This window comes from Petromyzon marinus, chromosome 20, assembly GCF_048934315.1.
Source record: "Petromyzon marinus isolate PM22_M1 ecotype Great Lakes invasive population chromosome 20, UKy_Petmar_22M1.pri1.0, whole genome shotgun sequence".
NCBI lineage: Eukaryota > Metazoa > Chordata > Hyperoartia > Petromyzontiformes > Petromyzontidae > Petromyzon > Petromyzon marinus.
Window position 1 is genome coordinate 1,246,917 of NC_133686.1, and position 20,714 is coordinate 1,267,630.

Here is a 20,714-nt window from a genome sequence, read left to right on the forward strand (position 1 = left end):
GAGAGAGAGAGTGAGGGAGAGGAGGAGGAGCTGGAGAGAGAGAGTGAGGGAGAGGGGGAGGAGCTGGAGGGGAGAGTGAGGGAGAGGAGGAGGAGCTGGAGAGAGTGAGGGAGAGGAGGAGCTGGAGAGAGTGAGGGAGAGGAGGAGCTGGAGAGAGAGTGAGGGAGAGGAGCTGGAGAGTGAGGGAGAGGGGGAGGAGCTGGAGAGAGAGTGAGGGAGAGGAGCTGGAGAGAGAGTGAGGGGGAGGAGCTGGAAGAGAGCATGAGGGAGAGGAGCTGGAGGGGAGAGTGAGCGAGAGGGGGAGGAGCTGGAGGGGAGAGTGAGGGAGAGCGGGAGGCGCTGGAGGGGAGAGAGAGAGGGGGAGGAGCTGGAGGGGATAGTGAGGGAGAGGGGGAGGAGGGGAGAGTGTGCGAGCGAGCGCGAGGGAGAGGGAGTCGCAGTCGCGCGCCGCTCGCTTTCCGCCTGCAGCGCGCGCCCCGCTTCTCCCGCCCGAACCAAACGGTTGAGAGAGCGCGCGCTTCAATTTTTAATTGTTGCTGTTATATTTGTTTTTATATATTTACGTCATATTATTAACGACAATAATCATAGCAAACGTAGCGACATTTCTATTTATATTTATTCAGTAGTGGGGGGGGTGCGAGTTTTTTTTCCCCTCAGCGAGCGTCGTGAGGTGACGCAGCCAACACAATACCAGAGCCCGCCCATCATTGCTCGCACACCTCGGCCGTAATTTATTCACCCAACGGGGCTAATTGTGATATCTCTCGTTAACGCGCGTTCAGTTTATTTTTTGTACTTTAAATAGAGCGTATTTTTTATTTTCTGAGGGAGGTATAAGACCATCGGCGTGAACGTCGCGCCGACGCTGCCGTGCGTACAATGCCTTCTGATTTCATCCCTCTGCTCGGCACGGATATGGACCTCAATTCTCCGGAAAGTCTCTACTCCAAAGGTGAGGTGTTTGGCGAAGAGAGTCAACGCTCGGCGAAGTGTAAACGGCGAAGGACCCCGACGTGCGGCCACAGCCCCCTTGACGATCGCCGTGAGCGAGCCGTGAATGTTTTCGTTCACGTCGCGAACGACGACGCCTCGGCGAACGCTGATGACGTCGCCGTCAGGAAGAGGGCCCCCGCCATGCGCACGCGGCCACGCGATCGCGAAATCTTCGGCTGCACGAGGAGGAGGAGGAGGAGGATGAGGATGGGGAATCCGATGAGCTGTGAAGCTCTTTCCCCCCTCCCACCCCCCCTACAGATGTTACCAGTTAAGGTTCATGGCGTTTTTGGTTGGACGAGGGGGGTAAGAATGTTAGAACAACAAACGAGTGCAAAGTACACGAAAGGCAAACAAATCGATCCAATAATACATACAAATATAATATAGGGGTATTTTGGGGGGGTTAAATATTTACGCGATCTAACCCAAAAAACTTATGGATCTTTTTCCCATCTTGACACTGGCAATAAGGGTCCCATAGAATGTGACATTGTGCATTTACAGCTCCGTTGGGTCGTGGTGGACGCTCTTTGACCATACCTCACCATGCTGGTGAGTCACTAACTTTTGTAAAGTCGGGGGGCCCATAGGAGTGCAGTTCAATAATAATGTTTGCTGCACTCCCACTGCCTTGGCTGCCCATGGCGTAGCTGCTTTGAGTTGTGTATGCCATATCACCCGTCCAAGCAATAACCAGACTCATTCCTACTTCCGAAACCGAGAACATTTTAGGTGATATGATATAGAATATTCTTTTTAAAAAAATGCCAATTGACTCTTTACAGGACGTAAGCTTTTATCTCTTGAGAATATGCCAAGCCCACATCTCGTGCCCTCTCTAGAATTTTCTGAGGCTTCTCTCCGTTTAACCTGCTCGGAGAACTTCCTCATGACCTCTGCAACACTCGCCGATTTTTCTACATTAGGTAAGCAAAACCCACGTCTCCCAAAAGACGTCTCCATTCTTGTCTCCCTTTCTCGGAATGTAAATGTTATGCCGCTTATAACACGACAACCCAAAGACGGGTCCGGGCTGTAGATTGCTGAGCTGACATTGGGCGCATTTCCTGGAGAGATTTGGTCATAAGCCTTCGAATATTGATCGCCCTGCAAATATACCGAGTTTGAAGACTCCTTTTCAGTGGCGGGGGGGGGGGGTCCGCCTGGACATCTGTGAAAAATAACTTTATAGCTCATCGGATTCCTCCAGTATAAATACATATTCGAATTCTGGTATGTTTGGCAAATTCCAGGATGAGTATGTAAGAGAAAACCGGGCATAACCCACCATGCATACAAGGAGGTAACGCTGAAAAGCTTTGCACAGATTGATTCAACAATCTATTGCCACTCCGCCATCTGGCATTCAACGCCGAGTGCGGTGTACAGTTTTACGAATGCAGCGGCTGCTCCCGTCTTAAATACTAATCGGGGGTTATTCTGCTTAACTTCCAAGAACCGACGAGAAGCTTGCGCCTGAGGGTGGCTTTGTCGCATCTGTTGGCGTCTCCTGCTCGAATTCCAACGAGCTTAAAAAAAAAATCAACTTTGTGGGGGCAACGCGTACCGACCCCTGTATTTCGACTCCAGCAGAGACGTGCTGTATTCGTCATTGGTTTGAACCCCCCCCCCTCAACTGCAGAGGGCACCGAGAATAGAGGAAGTCGGGGGCACGTGGCATGGGCCCGAGTTCAAGGAATGGAATGGGCTAGCCCCTCCCCTCCCGGTCCGCCTTACCTCTTTACAGCCTAGCGCGTGTGCCCCTCCGGCATGTAGGCCCCGGTACCAGTTGCATTGCCAAACACAGTCGACACCTAAGGCCACTGACTGGGTCCAGTGTTAAGTCTAAGAGTCCTATACTCGTCTATAGGTGCCTATGCTAGTCTTTGGGTCTCTCAGTTGGTTTATCACTGTGTATGTGTTTGGGTCTAAATGTGAGTCTGCGGATTACTATGATAGTCTGTGGGTCACAGTGGTGTAGCGTGGTTGACATGGGCCCTGGTTCCAAGGATTAAATATCGGGCCCTCTTGGCCGCTTTCTCCACCCCTCCCTCGCCTGTGCAAAGCAACTTGGCATATTCGATTTTTTTTTAATGACACTGATGACGAGAAGCACGTGGCTTGGAACGATATGCAAATCGTAGACATTCATTTGAGAGAAGTGTGGGGCTCTTGTTAAAAGGCACGGTGACCGATCGATGACACTGGTGCCGGAATTGCAGCCAAGAGAAAAGATATTTACACGGCCAAGAGAGAGGAGATAACGCCTCATGGAATGACCACCGCGGAGATGTTGCGATGAGATGAGTATGTACGCAAGGAATGAGCTTGGCATCGTAAGGCCACGAGAGATGGCATCTTTATGGGGAGGTCTTCATAATTATTTGAACCATGGGTGAAGATGTGATGTTACTGTTGTGTTCTGATACAACGGTTTGTGAAATTGTTCTGAAGGATATGCAAATGTATTAAATCCAGTGCTCTGTTTAACACGAGGTGAATTAAATCTAACGTATAATTAATATGCATTTGTTTGGTTTACCAATGTGATTTTTTCCCCTCAAACAAGTTGTATTCGGGTGAAAAAAAAATGCAATCGTTTTGATATTCAAAATATTACTTCAAAATCTAGATTTCACTCAGTTCCAGGATATATAATAAAAGCGGGTAGTAGACTGTTCACGAAACATGAAAAAAATCGTAAGAAATTAATTATAGTAAGTGGAGTAATTTATCATATCGCTAGTATAACATCTTACCCAGTAATCTGAAATACGGCGACAAGATTGTAGATGCGGTTGTTCAGTCATTCTAACCCATTACCTTGACTAGAGCAAATTAAACTGCACTATCGTGCGCACTTCTCAGTTGTGTGTTTTTTTATTAAACAGGAAAAAGTTAGTTTTTCAAAACTAGATCGGTACAGTATTGTTTCTGCAGGTATTTCCGTGGTCGAGTAAGCATTGAGTGTTACTCTGCTCAATTAGCATGAGCTGAGCTAGCCAGTGGTATTTCCACATTCCTGTGGCCGCGTGCAGGCCATCCTCATTTTCACTGCGTTGGTGTAGCTGTCTCTGTTCCATGACGGTAAAATACAGTACACCCCCGCAAATCAAACCTCAGTTTGCATATTGCTATGGCGTGATTTGTGATTGTAGACTACTCTGCAAGTGCGATAGTTCCATTTATTTGGTATAGCACTGTGAGCCATTCGGCTCTTGAATCGGGTGCAACCGCAACAAACAAAAAACATGAACAAGAAAACATCTTAAAGTGACTATGTGACTGCAAACAGAAAATGCAGGAAAAAAAACATCAAAATATTCCTGAAATAGCACCGTACACCAACGATGTGTGCAAAAATCCCAGTGGTATGCAAGAATAGTGGTTTGATTTAATTTAAATTCCTCCAAGAATGGCATGCTTTGGGGTTTTGCTCAAGGTTTGTAATTTCCTGGGAATTTTGAAAGTGTTTCATTCTTGCCTGAACGTGTATCAACACATTCAAACTCTGCTTGCAGATTATTATTATATTCTAAGGATACATAATGCCGTAATTCAACAGTTAATTATCTACTTTGTGAAACTGGGTAGTTGTTGACTGTAAATGTAGGGCTGATATAAGGTCACCCAACGTGAAGATAAACATCTTGCATTAGCACGTGATAGTCGCGTTATCTGTGTGCACGTCATATGGGGGAATGTGTCTTAATGCTATGCAGGTCTCATAAGTCAACACAAGCCAGAGCACTATCCTCACGAGCCAACTCAATGGTTTCTGTCCAGCATACCTCCGGCTGGTACAGCTTTTCCTGTGGTATTTTTTTGTTTGAGACCATATTTCCTGGGATTGTATTGAACTCGCCTTTGACCAAATCTCACAGAAGGTAAGCAGGAATGAGAATGGAAAGTGGTTAGTTGGATTGGCGACGGCCAACGCAAATTACAGGGCTTGCAGGCTGCTGCAGCATTACGTTGTCGGCAGAAGACAGTGGCAGTAAAAGCCATTGTCCTCCAATAGTGTAGGTTTTTTGGGTTAGATCTCGTAAATATAAATGTGTCGTTAAAACCCCACCACCCGACAAGCCTATTGGTAAGGTTTGTCACATAAACACAACGTGCCAATTCGTTACTAGTACAGCACACCGGTGTGTTGGAGAGCAAATCCGCAACATTTACAATCTGAGTACGACGTCCTGTATGACCCTCCTAATCATCACATCAACCTGCACTGAATCACGTTGAGAAGTAAAGTCAAATTTACCCCCACGATCTGCACGGCATGCAGAAGCAATCATCCAGCAGTAGACTTAAGAAATGGATAGTAAAGTGTACAGCAGTGCATTAGCTAGAATTACCGATGTATTAAAATGTATACGGCTTATGGTATCATGGAAATATATTGGTATCGATTTTCTCTAGTAATTATTTAAACCAAGGTTTCCGTTAAAAAATAGACTTGTCTTGAAGTCTTGCTAATTATATATAAAGGTTTATTTGGATATATTTACAATTGCCATCCACCATCCAAGTACCGCAGTAAATTTCGTGAAGTGAACTGCATTTGGTTAATTTAACAGCTCGTAATGTGCCATGGGTGCAATATTGTATAAGTGGCACACTTCCAACCATGCTGATAGCTTTTGTTTAAGCACTGTTGATGGTGAACTTTAGGGATTACATCTGAAATAGTATTTTCGTATTCATGCACCCCCTGTGGAAACTTCGTCGTAGGGGGCTCATAAATTAACGATGCACTAATACTCTCTGGTTCTTTACCGAAAGAACCAGAGAGAAAGCTTCAAATCTAGATTGATGCACTAATAGTGAAAAAGAGGGAAAAATGTTCACTATTGTAACCTGTTATCACATGAACAATACTTTCACGAGTTTCAGCACACAAAACATGTTATTAGTCACTTCCGAGCTGATCAAGAAAGCCAAGCTAATTAAACGGAAATTACAAACGTCCTTAATTGTAACAGGCTTAACATGGAATTCCTTATTTCCTGAATATATTTAAGACATTAAAGGTGCATCTGAGTGGACACATAAACACAATACATGGTTCGCTTAGAGTGCTATATTTTGGGTGAGTGCTGTCTATTGGGTGAATGTATTGGTCGGAAACTTATATGATTCATGATTCAAGTATAACGCACAGGGTGGAAATGTGCTTATATAGACTGCAGACTGGAAGAGTTGAATTAGCAGAGAGATGATTCATGAATATAGATGTTTGCATTATATGGAATTTATCATACTATTCTGCAGCTGCAGTGGTCCGCTTACTACATGTATAATTTGTCTTTCTCGAGACAATGGAAGAAGAGATAGACACCCTCCTACGCTCTCAGATGCAAGGCTTGGTATTCAGTGGATGTGCCCCATGGCTTTTGTTTATCCATTGAAAATATGTACACGCACAGCGGAGACTTTTATTTTTATCTGGGGGGGGGGAATGTTGCAGCCTTCATATGTTAATAATTAGTCTTGACTGATATTGGTGTGAGGTCATGAAAAGAAGCTCCATGTTCATTTGTTTCTTCGTTGTCAATGTAGGTAGATTGGTGCATTCGTGTTTTGTGGATAGTTGGGTATGACTTTCAACTTATTGTTGACGTAAATAGAGCAATGTTTGAATGAGATGTGACAATTCGCCGTAACGTGAAATATTTTTGTAATATTTGTTCCTGGTGTTGTGATTGTGACCGTGCTTAAAATGATTATGCTAAGAAAAATGGTACATGTCATCGGACAGACGTTTGCAGCCTGGGAAACACAAATAATTTAACATAAAAAATAAGTTGCTTCATTATAACCAAAGTACGTTAATAATTGATTGTTAATACTGTATTGTGGACCCGTGTTTAATTCAGTTGCAACATCTAACGTTCTCATAACCTGTTGTAGAAAATACCAACGAGCATTAGTGCAGATTAATGGGTTATTTCTCCTCACGAGCTTGCACTGTGGCGGCACTGGTATGTGCGCAGATTAAGGAGGTTAATAACGCTGTTGTTAATAACGCTGTTGTTAATAACGCTGTTGTTAATAATGCTGTTAATAACGCTGTTGTTAATAATGCTGTTGTTAATAACGCTTTGTGGTTGTTCCTCCAATTTTTATTCGAGCCGTCAGCCCACGGGCTGCGTGGACTCGCCGTCGCGATGGCGTGGGGAAAACGCTCGTGACGCGGTGGTGGTGGATTTGACGATTGTTTTCCACGACGCGCAGGGTACTTTAAATCACGTGCCTCCCGCGTGAACAATGCGACGGTTTATGCAAGTTAAGTTTAGCGCTCAACGCTGTCCGTATAAAGGGGGGGGGGGGGGTCATTGCGTTTGTGCATAGCGGCGCTTTGTATGGGTCTGTTGCTGGTGGAGTGGTGAGCCGGCCTTTGTACTTTTAAAGTTTCTAAACTTGTTTATCCGAATCTAGATTACATTATTCATACTTTGCAATTGATTTCAGGGGATGGGTCCACGTGCTCTTTTCTACATGTGAACTTTAAAGCCTGCCCTTGTTAAGATCAGCAATTCTAGGCTTCTTTGTTTTATGTTCGTATTTTTTCTTAAATAATTATTAAAGTAAGTTATAGTCGCGGGTGTAGAGTTATTAACAAAATCAACACTTGCTTGTTAAGCCATACAATTCACTTAGAGAAATGGTTTTAGGTTTGTTATGCCTCGGGAGACCAACTGAAATGGTTTACATTTTTATTGGCATGCAGCAGCTATGAAATACTTGGCAACTGGCTGTGTAACTCGCAAGGCAAACAGTACACCTTTCAGAACACAGCACTCTACACTATTTGTTTTCATCTTATCCATAGGCAAATTGCCGATTCTCTGACATGAGAATTAGTTTTTTGATTCCCATGTAGCACCGTACATTTTTGAGGTAAACCCCCTTACAAAGTAGAAATTCGGCAACTATAATATCGTCGATTAATATATGAAGGGAAAAAAACATCATGTTTAAATAATACAGTTTTATTAAATTATTAATTTTGCTATTTTTTTTATTTTGCTTTGATAATTAACACATGCTCATTGTTACTATTTGCATAGTTAATAGATAAAAGGATCATATGTTTACACATGATCTTAGGATTTAAAGTGATATCGCCATTTTTGATTAATCAAGAATGTACAGAATGTGCATGTTAATAACAGGATACGATAGATTGTTTTAGAATGAGTCATCCACTTGTGTACGCACACGTTATATTGGTTAGATTATCGTGGTGACAAGAGATGAATTCCTCTGCCCACATCCTGCTCTCCACGGGCAAGGAAGGTTTGTGCTGGCTTTGGGAGGCAATGACCAACTTTCGGGCAAAGAAAGCTTTTCTCAAACGTGTGTGCAATTTATAATATAATAAGCCAAGAATATGTGTCCCGCGCGTGACGTCAATCCACATGAGCCCCCCCCCCCGCATTAATAACCATTAGCGGGTGACGTCACTCCACATGGGGCAACCCCCCCCTCATTAATAATCATGAGCTGAACATTTTTTCTATTTCAGATTTACTGCAATATACACCCGTCCTTGAAAAGGCAAACAAGAAAGTGTAATATAATACTGTTTACTTCAGAGCACTGCGTGGCGTTAAGTGTAAAAGTTTAACCGAGGCCACTTGCTTCGCAGCTTAGGCAAACTTGCTTTATCGATTCGAAATATTATTTAGAGTTCATACTTTTTGCTCAGTCCCCTATTAAGACTCGCACTGTGCTACGAAACGGGTGCTGCCCTGAGTTTAATTCCAGGTTGTGGATGACATCAGTGGTGAGTGCAGTCTGAACCCTTTCTGTTTTATCCTCTTCCATAAAAAAAACCTGCTTTGACCAGCTTAAAGAAGTATGGTCAAGCAACCCCCATGGTGACCAACACACTTGGGGGCAGGGGGGTGGGATGAAGCCTTAATTTAGCAGTGGACTGACAATGGGCAAAACTACTGCATTAATGACAGTGCCAATATCACAAATCAGATAAGCATTGTGTGTACAGTCTCGTTTTAAACGTTATATAATCCGTCAACCTCGGGTTAAATGTTACACCCATGAAGGAAATGTGCTTTTGCAGACGAATTGTCATAATCTTGACTTAAAATGAAGTTCAACAGGTTCAACATTCTTGGTCATACTACATGGAGCGTTGCTACATGTAGTATGCTGTAATTTGTGAACCGCTTGTTGGGGTTGAGAAGAAAAAAAAGTATTGAACATGAAAACTTGGCAGTTTTTCATCGTATGAAACCTCAGGACACAATGGACATACTGATATCTGGTGCGCACATTAAGCCAACTGTATAATGCAAGTTGCGTGTGTTTTGTATTCTCAGTGCAGTGATTAATTGGTAACAGAGTTAAAACAAGCAAGTGAAGTTGTGCACACAAAGGACTTTGTAACTTATAACAGTACTTCTTAAAACTACGTTCTAACAACAGTTGTGTCATTCTAAACTTACGCTTGACGTTGGTATGATGTAAAACCTATTACTGTAACATACACTCTCCCAGATGTATGTAGTGTTAGATAAGGGTTTGTGCAATAGGAAGTTATGCAAGGTTACAACCATTACCGTTTCTTTTCCCTATGACCTTGTCGTTTGAATAGTACACTTGTTTTCTATGTGTCCATTTGTGTAAGTTTTTTTAAACAGAATAAAGCCATTATTTTTGGGCATGAGTTATATTGGATGAACACATATTCTTGGGTCTTTCGTTAAAGTCATGTAGATAGGTTCAAAGAAAATAACAAAAAACTACGACGTTTCGATCACAACACAAGCAGTCGTCATTAGGTAAGGGGGTTAGCCTCTAAAGGCAAACTGTTTATAAAGGTTTGAAATGGGCGTAGCCCAAGTGTCAGCAGCATGGGCGGGGCAGATAATGTTAATGTAAGTGATTAAAAACGGTGTGCCCCAGAATGTAAGGGAGTGCTAGAAGGTGATGTAGGGAGGTGTAAGAAGTGATGGTACTCGTAGATGGCGACGATAACGCTGGTGGTGAGTTTCACAAATTAAAGGGCTGCCAAGTAATCATTGCACCTCTCTTTACACACTCACACTGTTGACGGTGGAGGTTGCTGCTAGAGGTGACGGTACTCGTAGAGGGCCACGACGGCACTGGTGGTGGTCTTCCACCAATAAAGGGTTACTGGTAGTGATGATGGTAGCAGTGGGCAGTGATGGTCCCGGTGGTGGGCTTCCACCGTTCGTGATTTACAAAACAGCAGTACACTGTTGAGCTGTTGCATTGGTGGGACCTTTGTGTTTTAGCGACTTTCCACATTTTTTCGTGTCACGTGGGTATTGTGTCCACGAAAGTAACCGGTTTTAAAAGGAAACAAAATCCTCTGCATTTGAAGTGTATTTTGTATGCCAATTCGTTTGGGTGTGTGTACAATATCAGGTTGCCTTTAAGTGGAATTGAAAAACCATGCATTTGCACTTCTCTTTTTGTTTTTAGTTTGTTCTCCCCCCGCACCTCCAATTAGCACGGTTGGCTATGTACGCTGCGAAAGAAGTTCAACATACACATACATTTTGATTTAAAGCGTTCGTGACTGCAGGGATTCATATTCTTGGTTCTTTCGGTAAAGTCACGTAGAAGGGAAACAATAAAATAATAAAAATATAAAGCAATTAAATTGTCACGTCATTTCGACTGCAACACAAGCAATCATAATCAGGTGTGAAAACTACAGCAAGAAACATTTCAAATTTTCTCGCTGTGGTTTTCACACCTGATGATTATTGTTTCCCTTTTACGTGACTTTACCGAAAGAACCAAGAATATACACATACATACTTGTTCATGGTCTTCAAGGTAAAGAGGTAATGTAACATCTCATTACCAACCCATACTTGACATTTAATAAATGAATAAGGCTCCATACATGCATCGAATCGCGCGTCGAATTATTAATTATGATTCAGGAAAAGTATATGCTTGTTACATTTAGGCACATTATTGAGATGTAAGGAATGACAAATAATATAAAACAGCCTGCAAACATGAACGAAACATGTTTTTGAATCGAGCCATAACCCCAGGTTGATAGTTCCTAAAAACGCGAAGGACCATATTATTTAACGGCACACGTAACTACCCGCGCAATACTTTTAAGGAAGCTAGCACAGAATTTCTTAACATACATCACGTAATGTAGTGACCACTAAGGACTCAATTCGTTTACGTCACAGGTGGGGGGGGGGGGGTACAGTTAACGTGATGCAACCCAACACTTGCGCTCAGTGGCCCCCTTTTGCATCAATAAATAAAGTCGCGACCAATCCTGGTTGACATCGAGGGGGTGGGAGCAGAGGGCTCTGAAACTTTTTGCAGCAGTTGACATTGAAGAAATGTCACCTACAGAAAGCAACGATAAATTACGGCATTGCCTATGGCTGTACGCTACAAACCTGATTTCAAGGGCACAAGGGAGAAAAAATGAGATGCTTTTTTGCTTCAAACTTCTTGAGTTAATTCGAGGTTTACAATGGGGGAGTGGAAGGTGTTGGCATGCCTGGACCGAATAAATGTATCCAAAAAGTGTATGTTATGAATGAGTAAAATTGCTAAAACATTAGAAAGAGTTATAACAATAGGTTTTACCCTTTCTGGCAATAAAACAGGTGTCAAGATGTTAAAACACCAAACAATCCTTATTCAAGGAATCCTGTCTGCATTAACCACATGTACATGTGGTGAACATGCAAACAAAAGACATGCTCTGATATCATATGCTTTGTCTTTGAAACGGATTGGTCCACACCAGAGACAGCTTTCCTTGAATAAGGATTCTGTTTGGTGTTTTAACATCTTGACACCTGTTTTATTGCCAGACAGTGTAAAACCTATAATATTTTAATACTGGCAAGAAAGGTCCCATATTAGGAAGATCTATTGTAATAATATTTTGACCTTAATCGTAAAGGAAATTGTTTGGACTTGGTTATTCCTAAATAAAAGGTAACTTTTTTTGAGCTTAGTTTAGTCATGAACTCTGAACCCACAAACACCATGTGACGCACCACGTGACTCGAACGTTAAGACGCTCCACTGATGGTGCGGACCGATTTTTACATAATCTAATGAACGTGAACGCCAGTATAAATTCCCGTGAGAACCCAGTCAAAGAAGCAATGGGGTTTAAACACCAACCTGTGAAGTGGGCATCGTATTGCCTCTGCTGCTGCCAATTCTCTGTGTGTAGCATATTAATTACCATTCTGTTGTTCATTGATTGCCTACTTGCCTCAATCATGTTAGCCACTAAGTGGCCAAATCACCTGTAATATAAAATCTATGGATTTTTTTGTTTAGCTTTTGTAGCCGGCTATCCTGTTGGCAGTGCACATGAGCACGTCATGTTTAAGTGTAAATATGAATCTGCGGTTACCCTGTCTCGTGCACATACATGGTTCAGAAGAAAGGCAGTGGCTCTGGAAGGCTTGTGTTATGGAAGCTTTTTCTCTTCTTGGTTCTTTCGGTAAAGTCACGTAGAATGGAAATAAAATAATAAAAATAAAACATAATAAAATTCTCACGACGTTTTGGCCACAACACAAGTAGCCTTCTTCAGGTGAAGAAACAGAACTGTCCAGAAGACAGCGCTTGAGTGAGCACTGCCAAGCAAGTGCAGTGTCTTTTAAGCTGTGTGGGAGGAATTCACATATGAATAGGGACAAGCTTCGGTACGGAGGAGGGGGGGGGTAAAAAAGGGATACAACAAAACCACCACGGTGCTCTGTCTTGTGTTGCGTTATAACTGTGCTCTAAACTGGACTACTTTACAATATTATACCTTTCAATCTAAACTACATGATATAATATCATATCCATGGACAAATTCCACCTTTGAATTATACAATGCGTTACTCTACAATACCCTATACTTTAGACTATCAAATATTAGACTTGTAATGTTTTGTCTTATTCTATCAACCCTACTGTATACCACATTGCTGTATATTCACTATACAATTATGATACTATATATTGCCCCATGAATTATGTTAAACATTACAATGTTATACTATTTATTATTATACAACATGCTATAAGCCATACCATTGACCGTCGTGTGAAAGGTATTAAGAGGCAGTACCTGCGAATGGACTGCGGTCTGAAGGTCACCGTAAAATACGATAAATTAAGAACCGAAATGGTTTATAACATCGTTCCAATGGTTACTAAGCCAGAATCCATCTTCTCGGTTGAAATTGTCTCTGTGTTTGTATATGTGGATGGCCTCATGAACGAATCTCTCATGGTAGCTGGAATGCTTGCAGAGAACTTCCGTCTTGGAGAAGTCAATGTCATGTGAGCCCACTGAATTATAACAGTGATCTGCCACAGCCGAGGAGTTAGTCCTACCGTGTTTCAAGTCTGCTTTATGTTCACGGATGCGGTCCGAGATATGTCGTTTGGTTTCTCCAATGTAGCTGCTACCAGAGGCAACTTAGTTTGTAAATGCCCGGGTACTGTATGTCTGGAACCACATCTTTTACAGACAGAACCAGATCACGGATTTTATGTACTGTGTTGAATCGGACCCGGATCTTGTGTTTACTCAGGATTTTGGAGATCTTTTTGTGACCCACGCAATGTAGGGTAAGGTGATGGTTTTGAGTGGCTCCTCAAGAGGATCCTTTCTCATGACTGGAGTGATGGCTTTGCGGATTGTGTAGTCGGAGTAACTATTAGCCTTGAGAGCTTGGTGTATGTGCTTGAGTTCACTGGCAATGTGTTCCTGGTCGGAAATGCATTGGGCTCTATGGTCATAGAGTCTTGATGAGGGAGTTCTTCTGGGATGGATGGTGGTGGGAATCCGCTTTTAAGTAAGCATCCGTATGGGTAGCTTTCCTGTAGACAGAGTGGCTCATTGAACCATCATGTCTCCTTTTAATTAGTACATCCAAAAAGGGTAGATTGCCATCTTTTTCGACTTCCATGGTAAATCTGATGGCTGGGTGTATGGAATTGATGTGGTCGAGGAATTGGTCTAGAGCAGGACGGCCATGTGGTCAGATGAAAAAAGTGTCATCCACGTACCTCTTCCACAAGGTCGGGCGTAGAGTGGCAGTCTGGATGGCGTCAGTTTCAAATTTCTCCATGAACACGTTGGCTACCACCGGAGATAGGGGGGGAGCCCATTGGGGTGCCCTCAGTTTGTTTGTAGAAAGTTCCATTCCAGGTGAAGTATGTGTTGGTTAAGCAGTGTCTCACCAGGGGGGGTACATCAATATGCAGTCCTTGATGAACCATGCCAATTCATGTAAATTCCGCCCACACAGCTTATAAGACGCGGTTCATGCTTGGCAGTGTTCACTCAAGCGCTGCCCTCTGGACAGTCCTGTTTCTTCACCTGAAGAAGGCTACTTGGGTTGTGGCCGAAACGTCGTGAGAATTTTATTTTATTATGTTTTATTTTTATTATTTTATTTCCATTCTACGTGACTTTACCGAAAGAACCAAGAAGATGAATTCCTGCAGTCACGAAAGCTTTAAATTGGGAGCTTTTCTGTTGAGGAAGCAACATGTAGCACTAGTTTTTTGGGGGATAGGAGTGCCTTGCAAGCAAAAGCATGAAAATGGCAGCAACATTAATCAGTGATAAGTGTGTTTTTAACCTCATTAATTAATTTCTCGTCTTAAGCTCATGATGCATACATCACATCGTGCGTTTAATATATACAATCAGTTATTTCAGATTTATGAGACTATAACATTCAGGATAAAGAAACGAGTGACTTAACAGATGTGGTTAAAACAAATTATATCGAATAAAAATCACGTGATAGAAAAATAATTGAACCTTGAACCAAATCAAGACCACATTCTAACGTTTTGATTATTGGCAGGGGATTTGATGACTCATCATGACAAATACATTTCCATTAATGGAGTCTGAGCCGGGCTCCACGCCAAGTAGATGTGGACCAAACTTGTTATGTCCGTCACAAATAGTGCACGTTATAAGTGTATTGACAGGGTGACACCTGCCGGCCTGTAGGGGTAATTACGGTTATGGCTGCATTACATAATGCCTTATTATAAGGGGGGTCGTATCTGGGGTAAAGGTGAAGGATGGAGTCGGTCGAGAAGCTCCGAGAACCAGCCCGAAGGTTCTAGAAAGGGGGCGTGGCCAGAGGTGCAGCTTGGCCGCGCCGGGCAGATATAAGGGGGACTGGACCAGAGGTTCGGGGCTGTTTTGCGGGTCCTGGCTACATCCCTGCTCGTCGTCATTTCTTCGGCTTGGACCACGTGGCTGTTCTTCTGCAAGACCATCTCCGTCGCCGCCGCTACGCTAGTCGAACAGCTAGTGTCGTGTATGACGGAGATGGGCTGCGTGTTAGGATCGCCTGTGTGTAGCTGCGTTACGAGGTGTATCGCCCCGTGTGCTCTTAATAAATAAGAAGCCTTCTACTCGACGTGTCTCGGAACTCGCTCACTACAGAAGTATTGTTTCATTACACTGTGTAACAAAAATATCTTTTTTTGTTCCTGGGTAGTGTTATTTCCTAATTGCTTATGCCTCGAAAGTACAGAAAATGGCTACGATTCCCCACAAATTTTGCTGTTGTGACCAGGACAGTGATATTTAGAAATTTACCTATTTTCAATGAGAAAACGTGTGCATTTGTCTTTCGTTCACATAAAGTTCTGGTCACAAAAGCAAAGTTTGTGGGGAATAATAGCCATTTTCTATACTTTTTAGGCATAAGCAATAAAAAATAACACTTAGTACCCAAGAACAAAAATTGTGTTACATAGTGAATTATCAGTTCTTGTACCCTTGAGAGTGCCGTGTACATTCCTATTATAATGTTCACTGTTTCCCCACAGCATATTGAGACGCAGTCGCATTTAAGTGGTGCATAAATCCAGATTGCATCGTACTATTAACAGTGTTTGATTGTTCGCATGTATGTTTTTCCAGTGCAAAGTTGTAAAATTAACTATAATAATAACAATACATCCAGCTGTGGACATTGGTTTTGAAAATGCTCTGGCGTTGCCCACTCGTCATGCGGATGGTCCAATAGGCTAATCTGTGTTATTGTTTTCTTACCCACCCCCCCCCCCCATTTGGCACAGCAGGATCTGTATATGATCTGCTTCCTAAAGAGCTGCAGCTACCCAGTAGCCCGGCTCCTGCTCCGTCGAGCCAGCCCCGAGAAGCGGGGAGCGGCATGGAGCCCATGGCTGCGCTGACTGCTGGTACGCACCACCACCTGCGCCAACCTGTGCCACACCACGTTAGCCCACCCCCTCTGACCCTCTTGCTCCAGTCGCTCGCTTGCTCGCGTTAATTCTCTTTTTTACATACAAGCAAACTCTTCCCACACCTCTACTAGAATTGCCACCTGTCTCTCTACACCTACACTTTCTGGCTGATGTGGGTTGGGTCTACGGTGATGGAGCAAGTCAGCCATCCTTCTGTCACACACTGTGTCTCGCCTCTTATCCCAGTTGCCGTCGTTAAAGTTTATTTCTTTTTTAGACCAATAACTAAAAAACACTAGGGTTCTCCGAACAGCTGTTTGGAGTATAATAAATCATCTCCCAATGAGGGAAAAAACATGCTAAGCTAGCTTCCCGATTTTTTATAATAATATTTTGGAAACCTATTAAATGAAGTGAAAGGTATTTGTTTTGCTATTTGAATAACAGACCACAAATGCCGTTGCTTTATGACGTGGTTATTTTTTAACATGGTTCCAACAATGTCAACACATGTCTGTGCAGCAGCAGTGTAATATTAAAGCTATACTGCAGATTGCTATCATATATTTTAGCCTGAAAGACTGTTCACTGAACGATTATCATACACATATTTAAAGAATTGTAATTTAAGGCAAAAGTGTAATCATTATTAAATGCTAACTAAGCATCCGTGGTTAAGTCACTGCAGCCACAGAAGTAGACGCTGAAGTGGATGACGGGCCTGTTGTTGCCTTGCAGATTTGTAAATCGCATTGGCTCCAGCTTTGTTGATCACATTTGTACTGCTGTATCGACTCTAATTATAGAGTCTTTATTTAACTTGCATCATTTGCTGGCTACTTCTTTCCTTTTGGCAGATGAGGTTTGGTAGTGATGCGCATTACCTCCCAATAATTTTTATTTTGTCATAACTAGCTGTGCACTGTAAGATCAGTTGTCGCTGCTTTTGAGACAATTTAACAGCTGTGACTTAGTTTTATTGGTGCCAATATAAATCTCCTATCTGCTTCATGTGATGTGCTAAAAGAAGGTGAACGCAAAGTCAAAAATCGAATGGTTTTCACAGATTTTACGTAATGGATAAGGTTTATGGGTGAATTAACATGAGATCTGAGCAATACAACTGCAGCAACATATGGGTACATGTGTTGAAATTGGAACTGGATGAACGAGTTGGTTTTCAGAGGCGGCATACTGTGTGTTCAGGAAAGGTGGGCAAAAATATATTTTATTGGGACTTTAAACCAAGGTAAAGCATCGGAGTGACCGAACATTTCTGAACAACTTGGCACATTAGTGGAGCCCTAATCCTAACATCTGAAGGTCTTATTTGAGAGTGGTCCGCTTTTATAATGTCATGGATGCTTTAACATCTCGATTAAGTTACGCCATTAAATGTCCCTTAAAAAAACAAGGGCTTTTACTCCAAACACGTTTCTCGTGATAGTAGCTGTACGCTAAATAATACACGCAACATGTGATCTTTGCACCTTCGGTGGCATTTTTTTGATGAAAAGTTTTTTAACATTTATTTTGCATATGTCAAGTCAAATGAAAATCTTGATGTTTTCTGCAGATCAGTCTGACACCTAACACCTAATAAACGGATGTGTTAAAACATTGACGCAAATTGTTTATCCTGATTGTTTTTGCGTTTGCTGTATGTGAAGGTTTTATTCAAATCTTCTTGGCAAAACCCCTTGCCAAGACACACCTCAGCAGGCATCACAAAATGACCCCCTGTGATAGGTAATCAGTGTATCTGAAGTTTACCATTAAAGTTTATTAGTGAAATATATGCATGTGCAAAATCTGGTTGTTGATACGTGCATCTCATATAAAAACTATTTGTCATGAAAACAATTTGAAAATATCTTAAATTGAATACAGTATATTCAAAGGGGATTGTGAATTATTTACATTTACATATCATAAAAATGGATAAATATATACATATGAATATTCTGTATATGCATTTGTAAATATATAATTTTGAGTTTTTTGTATGTATGCTGCAATGATATAGAAAATTGTGCAAATGATTTGGCAATACTGAAGTGGAAATGGAGGCCGACGTATGAATAATGTTGCATACAGCATTGTTCCCTTGACGCTAAACAGCACTTGCTCATGCAAGTCACTGAACCTTCTTAGCAAAATACATTCCAGGGTATCAGTTACCTTTAAAGGAAGAAGAATAATAAGGGGTGAAATGGTACATGTGAATAATGATTAGTATTTGATTTAGTTAATCATTTCACGCATTAATAGTTGTAAATCAATCCAAGGCTCACCTTTTAATTATTTGTAATCAGTGTCACCATTTCCCAGAAAAAAAGGGAACAGTGCATGGAGTTACAACAATAATACTCGTTAGAGATATAAAAGCAATGTAATTAAATGGCCACGTAATTATTCTTTAAACAATGTATTTATCTTCCATTTCAATAGTCTATTTGTCTTGTAAAACGGCACCACAGTGTCAATTAAGCCAAATTATAGTTGATTATCTTTAAATCCATGTGATTATATATCGATATATAATCACATGGATATATATCGATATACGTTTACAAATGCATAAATTGAATAATATATGTATGTAATGGAAAAGCTGTCCAATTTAAATAAGCAATCAAATTTGCATTGCGAAATAATGCGTACGTTAAAAAAATAGCATTTTGGTTAATGACCTTAAAAATAGATGACAAATGGAGAGTTTTTGGAGAAAGAAAATGAGTGATGGGCTGTGCTGGTGCTGTACAGTCATGAGCTAAGGATAACCACTTGTACAGCGCGACATTGCCGCGTGTTGGTGCTTTAACGTGACGCGCACGACAGTGCCCGGAACTCGCAGTGTGAACCTCTTGACTCTACAGGCACCAGCCCCACCTTTCACGTGCCCATAAAAAAAAGAATCCCCTGGATGCAAGTGTTTTTTGTTTGTTTGATGGGAATGTAGTTGTTGTGCTATTAATACTTGCATTTGCATTTTAGCCCCCCTTTCTGAGACAGGCAGTCGTGCTGGGTTATGTGGCGGTGTCTGTCTCTCGTAAGTGAAGCCAATTTAATGCCAGAGACACTTTCCCAATCATTCCTACCCAGGGCATAGGTCGGTCCAATTTTAATAAAAGTATCAACCTCATAGATAAATACATATTGAGAAATACATATTTATATTTACATTCAATTTTTATTTTCATTTCCTTTTTCTGACTTCTAATGGTTGCTTTCTTTCCCTTTGTTTTCTTCTTTGAATGAGTGCTTATGAATTGATGTAATGTTTTATTTTTTATAGTGGAGTGTGAGTTCAGAGTTGTGACTAGAACTCCAGCTGAAGTTCAAAAGAGGTGCTGTGAATTGAATTACAGTAAGAACCCCGCATATCTGATCACCGTCAGCTTAAGAACTGAACCCATGTCACTTGACCGTATGGCATGTAACTCGTGACTTGCGATTGTGGCTTTGAATGCTGCGATCAAGAACCCAGCAGCGGATTTCCTCCGAGGTGCCGTGTCAGCTCGCATTTCTTTGGTGCGCACGCTCATGCGAATGCACACCGGAGCCCTGCTGTGGATCAGCTGTATGAATTACAGTGCAAATGTGTATCTGCTGTATTGCATATAGCTCACTGCCATTGCGCATTATGATTAATAATGACTCCTGAAGGCTGCCAGATGTAGGGTTTTGGTCGGTTAGTCATATGGATGTAGGTTTTACTTGTACGCTACATGATACAGCATAGCACGAACATATCATCTTCATTCGACATTGACTATCAGATAGTCCGGGTAATCAGCCTTCTGGTCTAATTTATGTGGGGTTCTGTTATCGAGTAAGGATCTCATGTTAATCACACAATTTTCTTACGCTGCTCTAATGCCCTTTTGTAATTGTGCTCATTGCACACTGAAGCTCTACTTAATTAACACCATATTATTCTGTGAGACGTGCGAGATACCAGCATGCGTTAACCCTTCCTGTAACCGTATATATGGAGATTGTATTCACACTAATTAATTGACTCGCAGTCCTCTAAGAATGCGTGCAAATTGCACAGTCAAGTGCACTGTAGTATAGAGCTTGTTTGTAAGCTGATGCTTGTTTTGAATAGAATTACGAAACTTCGTTTACAAAAAATCCCCTGCAGCTTTTGGGGCACCTGTACAGAGCAGTGGCCACCACTGACGTTTGTCATTGAGATGTTCATAATTGTTCCTCTGCTGAGCAATTAGCGGAAGCAGAGTAATTACCTCATTTGAACTTACACTGGAGTTATAACAAGTGATATTGATGTCTATCAAGTGATGAGTGAAAGGAGTGCTGATGGATATGTGGTCAGTAACATTGCAATCCATGGTTGCTGCTGAGGTCTTAACATAAAACAGATGGACACACATGCACTTGATTAAATTATTTTTGAAAACACCTCTAACAATTGTGTGCATATGGCAAATTTGTTTAATTGTCAA

At 41.8% G+C, this 20,714-nt stretch overlaps 1 protein-coding gene across 2 annotated transcripts in view; it reads left to right on the forward strand.

Moving 5' to 3' along the window:
- The first annotated feature begins 388 nt into the window (after positions 1-388).
- The window catches only part of LOC116944252 (uncharacterized), a 60,219-nt gene continuing 39,893 nt past the window's right edge, over positions 389-20,714 (forward strand). The window contains exons 1-2 of one of the 2 annotated variants that reach the window (XM_032957766.2): positions 389-955; positions 16,117-16,236. In XM_032957766.2, the coding sequence (XP_032813657.2) occupies positions 883-955; positions 16,117-16,236 (193 nt within the window). In that variant the 5' untranslated portion in view covers positions 389-882. Of the gene's footprint in view, positions 956-986; positions 1,926-16,116; positions 16,237-20,714 lie in introns of those variants that run through there. The other variant, XM_032957765.2, reaches the window with a different exon arrangement.